The sequence below is a fragment of the Leopardus geoffroyi genome, chromosome A2 (genome assembly GCF_018350155.1).
Source record: "Leopardus geoffroyi isolate Oge1 chromosome A2, O.geoffroyi_Oge1_pat1.0, whole genome shotgun sequence".
Classification (NCBI taxonomy): Eukaryota; Metazoa; Chordata; class Mammalia; order Carnivora; family Felidae; genus Leopardus; species Leopardus geoffroyi.
Genome location: NC_059331.1, coordinates 123810407 through 123821786, shown reverse-complemented (window position 1 = coordinate 123821786; position 11380 = coordinate 123810407). Strand labels below are relative to the sequence as shown.

Sequence of the window (11380 nt, the reverse complement as noted above, 5' to 3'; positions counted from 1 at the left end):
TGACCGACTTACATGTTTGCTTCCATCTGTTGATGTGCTTTTTGGGAGCTCTCCTGCCTGCCAGAGAAAACATCTAGAAGAAGCGCGACGCCAGATCTTAGCCATTCCCTTGAGTCCCCAAACCCCACCAGCCCCCAGAGGGGGGGAAGGCGAAGTTGAGATAGAAACCAGGCGTGCGCGCTGGCTTCAGCGCTCAAGGAGAGTAGGGTGGAAGGGATAGGGATTTCGGCATCCCCCTGAGCCCCGGTATCCACGGGTATACACGCCCGGGCGGGCGCGCGTCGCCTGCCTGTCGCAGCACTCCTCGCGTCCTACCTGGAACTTGGCACCGGGGATGGGGCAGTGGCGCCGCGCACTGACCGCCCCGCGCGCCTAGCGCCTAGCGCCTCGGCTGCCTGGCGGCCCCCCGAACCCGCAGCCGGCGCACGGGGCGCACCGGGCTCGCGGCCGGCGGGCGGCGGGGCTGCGGGAGAGCGCGCCGCGCGGCTGGGGGAGGGGACGGGACCGAGCGCGGGGCTGCGCGCTCCGCCGCGGGGAACCCCGGGACGCCGCCGGCCGAGCCATGACGGACGCCAGCAACAGGAAAGAGGGCTTCAAAAAATGCCGGAGCGCCACTTTCAGCATCGATGGCTACAGCTTCACCATCGGTGAGAACTTTCTGTCCTCCGTCCGACCCCTGGCTCGGGCAGACACCCTGGCCGGTGGCGGGGAGGGTCCTTTCTAACCGGGGGTGGGAGGCGGTCAGGGGCTGGGGCTGGGCCGCGGGGCACTCTCGAGGGGAGCCCGGGGGAGGGGGGAGCGGTGACAGTGGCCCGACGCGGGGCTGTCCCCGTGGCGCCCCTCCCGCCGCTCTGACCGGGCAGCCCGCTGAAAGCGGCTTTCAGGGTTACACCTTTCTGAACTGCTGTTTCCTCGCTGAGATTTTAGTAACGCAAACTGGAGAGGGATAGAGACGGGGATGGAGGCAAAGAGATGGAGAGGTGGAGCTGGAAATGCTGAGAGAGGGAAGTCAGAAAGAGACATGGGAGAACTGAGAGAGATACACAGAGACATTGATGGAAACACCTAGACATCAGGTCAGAAACAGACAGAGATGCCAAGACAGAGACTAACAGAGAGAATGACAGAGTGGTGGAGATAGTGACAGAAACGAGATGCCGAAGTTGAGAGAGACAGACACAGAGATAGAGTCAGAGACAGATTGAACGATAGTTTTTACAAAAGTCGAAACAAGGAGAAAGGGACACAGAGAGAAAGGCAAGTGAGGGAAGTACGGGAGAGAGAGAGAGAGAGAGAGAGAGAGAGAGAGAGAGAGAGAGAGAATCAATCCAAGAAACCTAGAGACCGACAGGCACGGAATGCAGACAGGGAGAAATGTATCATGTTACTGAAATGTTTGAAAAAAAGCTGTCCCCCGTCCTCCGGACCTCCTGTTTCCTTTCCTCCTCAAACCTTTTACCAAGTGGGGTACCAGAGGGATTATTAGAGGTAGCAGGACCACAGGGCTAAACCCTTTGGAAGCTGAATTTGAAGAGATCAGTTCTTTATGCTCTCACTACTGGTTCCGTGCTGTGCACTGTTTTGAAACAATTGGTCAGAGATTGCCTCTTAATCTTCCCAGGAGGTGGGCAAAGCGAGGGAGGCTTCCTTTCTGGAACGTCAGAGTTTGGAAAACAACAGGGCAAAGCCAGGTGCCAAGGTGCTCTATTTCTGTGTATGCTCAGGTCACTGTGGCTTTAAATCTGAACTTAACCCCCAAACCTTTGAATATGAGGGATGTGTTAATTTGCTTTTTGTTGGGCTGCACCGGCTTGCCCCAGGAGCAGGAAGTTGCCTGGGGCAAGAAACCAGTGGAGAGGAATTCATCTTTAGACCACTTTTGTTCCTTCTAATGAAGTAGCCCAAGATTTCTGGGGCATGGACTGAACACGTTGCTTCCAGAATTAAGTCTCAACTCCTTAGCCTGCTTCCCAAGGCTCTCCTTTACTGTCCAACTGTCACTTCAAATCTGTATCTCCTACATGCTTATTGTTTGCCCTTGCCCATGCCCCAGCCCTCTGAGCCTTTGCTCTGGCTATTTCCTCAGGCAGGAATGCTGTTTCCCTAACTCTGCATTGAGAAATCTTGTCTCTCCTGCCTCTCACTTGCCACCTCCTGTGCTCTCCTTCCCCATCAGAACGAAGTTCTCCCTCTGCACTCCCTTAGCCTCCTAGTCCTTTGTGAGAGCTCACACCCTGCCCTGAATCACTTATTTTGGACCTATGAAACTATGTCTAATTGATGTATCTTTCACCCTCTGATGGTGATGGTGGCTGTTTGGGAGTTTTTGTAGAAATGAATTAAATGTTGCCGAGGTCAAAAGTGATTCATTAAAAGGCCATTGTCATGTTAATATTAGTTTTCTGGAATCTGGTAAGAATACGTCTAAAAGTGATTTTTAAAGTTTTACCTGGTAGTTCTCTGTGAGATCTTCTAAAAAGTGTGGCTTCTAAAACCCAGGTTTATAGTGTCGTCCTGCCCCACCTAACTCCTTCTGTCCTTTTGCTCCTGTCCTCACAGGAAGAAATGATTTGGCACTATGGTCTGCTAGTTAGGAGGGACCTCAAAAGCGAGCTGGTGAGAGAGCTGCTAGCTTATTTCAGATCTCTGGACATTTATTCAGTCATTCCTTTCCATCTGTCCTTCTTCTTCCCTCCTTCCTTCAACAACTGCTTATTGAATTTTACTACATTAAAAGAGACAATTTAACACAATGCCTGCCATATGGTGCACATTCAATAAATGACAATTGTTGTAATTATTCAAGGCCCTAAGCTAATATCACAGGGTAGTGTATGAAGATAAATCAGAGTTAGAATCTGGTATTCAAGGAATTTGTATTCTTGAGGTGATGTCATATGTCCATATATGTGACATATATGTACTAAGTGGAAACTAGTTAGTACCTTAAGAGACATTTTAGGCATTTTAGGCCAATATAGACATTTTAGAAAATACAGATAATCAAAAAGGAAGAGAATCACTTGTAATTGTTGGCTATTTAGTGTCTTTTAATTTTTGCCACAATAATGAAGAAAGACAGTCTTTGAGAATATCCATAAAGACTTAAAATTTTTTAAATATAATTTTTAAAGCTTATTTATTTTGAGAGAGACAGAGACAGCATGAGTGAGGGAGGGGCAGGGATGGGGAGAGAGAGAGAATCCCAAGCAGTCTCTGCACTGTCAGTGCAGAGCCCATGTGAGGCTCAGGCTACAAAGTCATGAGATCATGATCTGAGCTGAAACCAAGAGTTGGATGCTTAACCGACTGAGCCACCCAGGAGCCCCTGAGGACATCCATAAATACTTGTGAAGATACATTTCTAGAAGTATAGCTGCTTGGTCCAATTCTATGTATATTTCTAAAGATTTTAAAACACACTGATTGTTCAACTCACCTCTGGAAATACCAGCTTATGTTCCCACCAGCAGTTGGTCAAGCTGCTCGTATTCTCCCATGAATCCAGACACTGTAATTTTAAAAAAAGTTGTTGATTTGAGAAGTGGACAGAAGTATCTCAATTCCACATGTTATTTTACTTCTTTTGTAAAATTGTCTTTTTATGTCCTTGGCCTATATGTTTTTTCTCTGGGTGATTTTATTATTTATTTTAATTTGCAGTTACTCTTAAGGTACAGTATATAATACATGTTAATTATACATATAACTAATATATTAATTATATTATTATTAATCACATAATATTATTATACATAATAATATTATTAATATACATAAATTAATATATTAATTATAAATAATATATAATTGTAACACAGTATGTTAATTATGTAACTTACAATTACTTGATATTAATCACATAATTATATAATTAATATATATCGGTAATATATATTATATATGCACATGAACATATATGTCCTGTGTGTGTTTATATATACAGCTATATACATATCCAGGTGACCTTGAACAATACAGGTTTGAACTGCATTGGTCCACTTATATGCAGATTTTTTCCAGTAAATACAGTACAATACTGTTAAATGCATTTTTCCTTTTTTTATGATTTTCCTAATAACATTTCTTTTCTCTAGCTTACTTTATTGTAAGAATATAGTATATTGCACATATAACATACAAAATATGTGTTAATCAACGTTTATATTATCAATATAGCTTCCAGTCAACAGCAGGCTATTAGTAGTTAAGTTTTTAGGGAATCTAAGTTATATGTGGATTTTCAGTTGTGTGAGGCATTGGTGCCCCTAACCCCCATATATTCAAGGGCACCTCTCTCTTGCTGTCTTTCTGTCTCTCTCCCTCTGTCCCTCTGTCTCTCTGTCTCTCTCTCTCTCTGTATATATATGTAGTTTGCAAGTGCTGACTGTCATGTATATTAACAATATTTCTTCCAAGTAGGAGGACTCATATTCCTACAACATCAGTATGTGGCGGTTAAGACTTACTTTGAAACATAGAGACATCTTGCAGTCCTCACCCATTGTTACCAATGTTAGGGAGAAAAAATTTTCTCTATCTTTGAAGGCTCTTCTAATTGAACTAAGAATCAAACTGACATAAGACAGATGAGGAGAAGAAAATTAAACTTGGGGCGCCTGGGTGGCGCAGTCGGTTAAGTGTCCGACTTCAGCCAGGTCACGATCTCGCGGTCCGTGAGTTCGAGCCCCGCGTCGGGCTCTGGGCTGATGGCTCAGAGCCTGGAGCCTGTTTCCGATTCTGTGTCTCCCTCTCTCTCTGCCCCTCCCCCGTTCATGCTCTGTCTCTCTCTGTCCCAAAAATAAATAAACGTTGAAAAAAAAAAAAAAAAGGAAAAAAAAAAAAAGAAAATTAAACTTAAGTATGTACATACTGGGAATCCACACAGACATGAGATTCCAAAGACAGACAGACAAAATGAGGTATATATGCCATCCTGAACTAAGGAGAAGGACATAGGGGTCCTTTCCTTCAAAGGGAAGGAAAGCAATTGACAGGAAGATGAAAAAGAGTAAATGTTTAGTAAACAAATGTTTGTTGGGCCATTCAGAATCAATGAAGCATAGAGAGCAATTTTAACAAACAGACTTCGTTAGGCTCCTCTCTCTACCACCCCTAGTTCATATCATACTGTAGTTATTTCTGTTGATGGCTCTCTTCCTGGAGCAGGTCCTCTAACTTTTAGGCAGTTAGGGGGAAGGTCAAAGTTTCTAAGTCTTTGGGCCTTGATTGTTTTCAGCTCAAAATAATCTGCATGCCAAAGTAACACATTTTGGGGCAACGCGCCCTTAGCCCCTACACCAGCTACTTACATGGTTTCTGCAGGGCAGAGTAGGTAGACAGTCCCTCTCTTACCATGTGAGACAAGAATCCTGAGATCCTGGTCCCTCCCAGATTGCTCCTTTTCTCAAGTGACTGACATTGTCAATAGGAAATACCTCCTGTTGTAGTCTAGATTAACAAATGCAAAATTTCTAGGTCAAAGGACTTTACTAAAGGAATTCATGCTATGGTACTGGTGATTCAAGAGATTTTTTTTTTTAATATTTATTTTTGAGAGAGAGAGAGAGAGAAAGAGAAAGAGAACGCATGTGTGAGCAGGGGTGGGGCAGAGAGAGAGGGAGATTGAGAGAATCCCAAGCAGGCTCCATGCTCAGTATGGAGCCCGATGCTCATACTCATGGCCTTGAGATCATGACCTGAGCCGAAATCAAGAGTCAGATGCTTAACTGACTGACCCACCCAGGCACCCGAAGACATTCTTTTTTTTTTTTTTTTAACGTTTATTTATTTTTGAGACAGAGAGAGACAGAGCATGAATGGGGGAGGGTCAGAGAGAGGGAGACACAGAATCTGAAACAGGCTCCAGGCTCTGAGCTGTCAGCACAGAGCCCGACGCGGGGCTCGAACTCACAGAGTGTGAGATCATGACCTGAGCCGAAGTCGGCTGCTCAACCGACTGAGCCACCCAGGCACCCCCCGAAGACATTCTTAATAGGGGAAGCGGATGAGGTCATGGAGGTCTTGGGAGTTCTGCAGGAGGGGATATGTGACCCATCCTGTGTCAAGGTCAAGAATAAAGTTTGTTTGGAGGGCTCCTGAAAAAACTCTCTGTTGAATGGACATTTCTGAACTAAGGAGAGACATCCACTTCTGGTTCAGATCGGCAGGGAGAAGGCTTCAGCTATGCTTTTCCACAGGGGTAATACACCCCAGAGGCTGTTTGGACATACATGGTGCACTTTTGGTAGTTGCATGGTAGGGGGCTGTGGACAGGCTCTAACACAGTGAGCAAAGCCCAGAGGAATTAAATTTTCTGCAGAGTAAGTAAGGTACAGTCCTGCACAATGAGGAATTTTCCTAAACACCAGTAACATCCCTATGGAGAAAAACTGTGAGGGTTCCCTCTTCCATTGAAGCCTGAGGCTCCTAAAGGAGCCTATGCCCTGGCTTCAGGGACTTTGGGATATTGATGGTCAAGGCTGGCTGAGAACCAGTGCCGCCACATGTCACGTGTAGCTGTGCGGTTTGGACCGGCCTCTGAACTAGGTGCTTTACTCAGCTCATTTATCACCTTTCCAATTCTGAAAGTTATCTGTTATGACCCCGACTTTAGGAGAAGAAACTCCTAAGACTCTGAAAGGGAATGATTTGCTGGAAGTCACAAGCCAGGAAATAGTAGAGTGGGGTTCAAACCACATCTGCTCTGACCTGTCAGCCCAGGGTTTGCCTCACACCATGCTGCCTCCCACTGTGTACTTTATTTCTGCCTGAGCCTGAGAACCCATCGTCATCCCGATGAAGAGAGGCCAGGGAGTTTGCCAGGTCTGTTGGGCCAGCACAGGCTGGGGCAGAACCACAAAGCGTTGGAGCATTGTCACAGGTGAGACTGGACTGCTCCTGGGAGGAGTATCACGTTTGAAGAAACAAGGTCCGTTAGTCTGCTTCCCACCAGGGCTGCCTCATCAGTCTGATCATTCTCCATATCCCAAGGCAAATGATTTTATGTCCTCTTTACATAATTTTCTCAGGTCATGAAGTCAGGTATGTGGTCAAGAGGTCTCGGAAATAAGACGATGAAGGTGAACATGTGCCGTATCAGAAAGCACTGACTGTCATCCAGCATTTGTGATTTGAGTGTTCCATCCCTAGGAAACCATTGAATTTTCAGTTGTAGCAGGTCATTATAATGATTAGTATTAACTGAAGGCCATATGTTGAAGTTCAAGTGTAATTGGACTCTGGTCAGGTACTTTGTGAACTAGCATTTGAATATGGAACAAATGGATTTGGAGGGAGTTGCAGTATTCTTGTTTTCCAAAACTTTCCTTGTCTTCTGGGGCTTGGATACCTATTTGGGTTTGTATTAAGTGCATTCACAGATTTTTACTTTCTCCACAAGGCTGCCTGAAATATAAATACACAACCTTACCCCCAAAATGAAATATGTTTGCAAAAAAGAAAAACACCTTTTTTTTTTCAAACCACCTGAGCGGGCCTCACTAGATCTCTTTTGGTACTCCTCACTACTCATTCTACAGATGAGAAAATGGGGCTCCAGGAGGGCTCTCACTTCCCTTCTCCCTTCAGTGATGACCTCTAGGGTGTCAGAAGGAAATGGGTGAAGCCATGGACTGGGAGGATGTGAAATGGTGGGGTGCATGGCAAAGAAGCTGCTTCCTTCAAAAATGAAAGTGGTAGTGTGGAAAATTCTAGGCCTGTACAGAAGCGGTGTTGCTAACAGAGGGATGCGTTTCCTGTAGCAACTGCCACTATCTCCTTCACCCTGTGTTTCTCTCTGCGGGGTTGTCCCAGAGGAGGAAACACAAGGGGCCCCTAGACAGTAGAGGCCCAGGGGGCTGGGAGTGAGGGTTCCCTGCCACACCCTTGGATTGCAGGAGCTGGGAACCCAAGCTAAGTAGAGGAGGTCTGCTGGTGGATGCTCCAGTCACAGGGCAGGGCTCAGTGGTAAACTAGGTCAGGATGACTTGGCTGCAGGCACCGGGGGTGGGGTCCACTCTCCAGCCCAGGTATAGAAGCCCCTGGTCTCCCTTGGTGCATATGGCTCAGAACTTTCTCAGTCCAGTCTGGTCTCAGTGCTCTCTTGGCTAAGCGTCCTGTCTGCCTTCTGTCAGCCTGCTTGTCTGTCTGGGTGGAGGCAAGACCTTCGGACATTGCCTACTTGGTTGGGAGTGATGTTAGGGAGCAAAGAACTGAATAAGGACCCAAGGCAAAATGTTCTGCAGCCACCTCCCAGTACCCACGGACCTAATTCCCTCCTCCTCCTATCTCTGAGAAGACTGGACAGAGTGAGGTGAAGCAGTGTGTGGAACGAGGGGGTCACGCCACCCAGGGCTTGCTATCTCTGCTCCGGTACCCATCTCCCCGACCCCATTCTGCATTTTGGGAAAAATCACTTTCTGAGCCTCAGTTTCCTCATATGTGAAATGGGGAGTATGAGTCTTATTTATGCAGCTGTGGTGAGGATCAGGTGAAGTTATGCATGAAAAGATTGCTTTAACTCTAAAATGCCATTAAAATGCTTCTTATTATTAGGGAAGACTTCATACTGGTTAAAACTTGTGCCCCCTCTTCACAGCACTCGCACTTCAACAAAGGGAAGCTGTATCTTTAGCTTGAGGAATGAGGCTCTCCCAGTGGGGTTCTGATTGTCAGCCAGCTACCGGAGCACAGTTTTAGGGATATGTGTCAGCAGAGAGATTGCATTTGTGGTAAGAAACCCTGGGCTTTGGAGTCACGCAAGGGCTTATTGTGCTGGCCAGGCAAGTCAGCTAGCCTCTCTGAGCTTCGATTTCCTTCTCAGGACAAAGGGGGTAATACCACCTTCCTTGTGGGTAAGCCACAGCCTGAGGAGTGAAGTGCCACGCATAGCACCTGGCTGTCACACTGTGCCTCTTTTGCTCGGAGTGCCTTCCCTTCACCTGAAATCATGCCGTGACTAGAGCTGGCTCTGGCTGGGAGTGGGTGAGGGTTGGTGGCGTGATCCTGAGGGTTTGCGGGTATGCTCTGGAGCAGGCTCAGAGGTGGATCACTGTTGGCCTGTGCCAGTGTGGGGTGGTGGCCCCCAGGAAGCCCTGTACAACTGTGCTGGCCCCTGACACCAGATAGGAACAAGAGCAAAGTGTTCACTGGGCACTCTTCTGCCATCCATGGACTGATGTCCCTCCCTGGGCCACACAGTGTGCCTGGAATGTCTACCCAACCTCCACAGACCTGGCAGAATCCACGTGGGGCTATGGAGAAGTTGGGGTAGTTCCAGAATTACAGGAATGACCTTCTGAGCCAGGCTTACGAGTCCGTCCTGGGACATAGGGAGAAAAAGGGGATCAGGATGGTTAAATTGGACTCAGTAGAGTTTAGAATATAACAAGCTCTGGAGTGAGACACTTGGGGTTCATTTTCCGAACCCCATCTTCCTTTTGTTGTAATTTTGGAGAGGTGACATCACATGGCTAAGCTATAAGTGGACATAATAAGTAGTATCTACCTTGCTGAGTTGGGAAGTTAAATGAGATAAAATGCAAGTGGAGCTCCTAGGCATTGCCTCAGTCCATTCGGGGTGTTGTAACAGAATACCACAGACCAGGTGGCTTAAACAAGAGGAACTTATTTTTCACGGTTCTGAAGGCTGGGAAGGCACTAGCAGATTTGGTGTCTGGTGAGGGCCTGCTTCCTGCTTCATAGATGGCCATTTTCTCACTGTTTCCTCGTGTGACAGAAATATTGAGGGACCTCTCTAGGGTCTCTTTTAAAATGGTGCTAATCCTATTTATGAGGGTTCCATCCTCATGGCCTAGTTACCTCCCAAAGGCCCCACCTCCTAATATCATCACATTGGGGATTAGGGCTCGACGTATGAATTTTGGGGAGACAAACATTTAGTCTATAGCACCACAATCATTGGAAGTTAATAAACATTTGCTGACTATAGCACTGAACTAGGCACTGTGGAAAGGCAGGGGAACCATGGTGGGCAGGGGGAGAAATGCACAGTATGTTGGAAAACACATAGTGGACTCAGAATTGAGGGTTGGGGTTCATTTCTTACTAACTTGCTCTTTAATGCTCATCAAGTCACTTAACATAGACATCACAGTTTCTCCATTTGCAAATGAACTGGTTGGTTAAGGATATCTCTGTAGTTCCTGCCTCTTGGGAAGGAGGTGAGCTTTGAGTTCTAAAGGCCACCATAGCTTTCGCAGAGTGGGAAGGCACAGGGGAATGGCTAAATGAGATGCGCTGGGATTTCTGGTGAAAGATGCCTTGCAGAGTTCAGAGCAAAGCAGAGGTAAATTGGATGTAGGGCTAGTGAAGAGTTGAAACTATTCTTGGAGTAAGTAGCCTAGATTGTGTGTATATAATTGTATATGATAATAGTTTGATAATCACTGAGCTAGACTCAAGGAAGGAACCAAAGGCAAGTGGCTGTGTAGCTGACTGGACCTTCCAGCCATTTCTCCTTTATGAGATCAAATCCTAGTGGGACATAGGTGGAGATTTCCAGGTGTTTGTCAGCAGGGTTGAGTCCATTCTGGTGGTATAGGAAGTCTTTATGGTTTCAATTCATGTTCCTAGATTTGCTTGTTATGAACAATAAATGTGTAATAGATAATATTTATGGGGGCACCTCGCATGGGTTCTGCCTAATAAATGCTTGCTGAATTTGAGAGGCAGTCTATATAGAGGTTAAGAACATAGATTCTGGAACTTGACTACCTTGGTTTGAATTTTGACTTCACAGTTTATTGGCTGTGTGATCTTGGACAAGTTACTTATCCTTTCTGTATCTCAATGGGCTCATCTGTTAAATGGAGATAATCATATTACCTGTCTCTTGGGTTGTTGGAGGATTAAAAGAGTTAATGTATATCAAGCACTCTGAACAGCATGTGGTACATAGTAAGTTCTGTGTGAATGTTTGTTATAATAGTATTTTTGTGTTATTATTATATATATCCATATATATATATCCATAATATATCCATAATGGTGACATATTTCTAAAATAACATTGTTATCATGAAGATAATAGTAATAAGCAACTCTGAGTCCTGCTTGATCAAATACTTGTATATACTGTTCTTTGAAAAGCTGTAATTATGACCTTAGTCTTCCACTTTCTGTTGTTCAAAATTGGCATTTCCTGCAAAAGACATTCACGTTTGTGTCCTTGGGCATTGGTGTCCTGATGCTGTACAGTTATTTGCGATGAATCCATGGAGGACCTACAAATGTTCCCATCTTTTCAACTAGTTTATCATCTTTAGGATTTAATGTGTCACTTATGATGGCTTTGCAAAGTGAGTCCCTAATGTCCAGGCCCTTTTTAGGTGGTTAGCTCTCCCAGGCCAGGATGGTA

General features: G+C 45.7%; 1 protein-coding gene across 5 annotated transcripts in view; it reads left to right on the top strand.

Moving 5' to 3' along the window:
- The first annotated feature begins 497 nt into the window (after window positions 1-497).
- PDE1C (phosphodiesterase 1C) overlaps window positions 498-11380 on the top strand; it is a 524818-nt gene continuing 513935 nt past the window's right edge. For 2 of the 5 annotated variants that reach the window (XM_045495245.1, XM_045495244.1), the window contains exon 1: window positions 498-647. In XM_045495245.1, coding sequence (XP_045351201.1) covers window positions 563-647 — 85 coding nt within the window. In that variant the 5' untranslated portion in view covers window positions 498-562. The remainder of the gene's footprint in view (window positions 648-11380) is intronic. The other 3 variants (XM_045495246.1, XM_045495247.1, XM_045495251.1) reach the window with 3 other exon arrangements.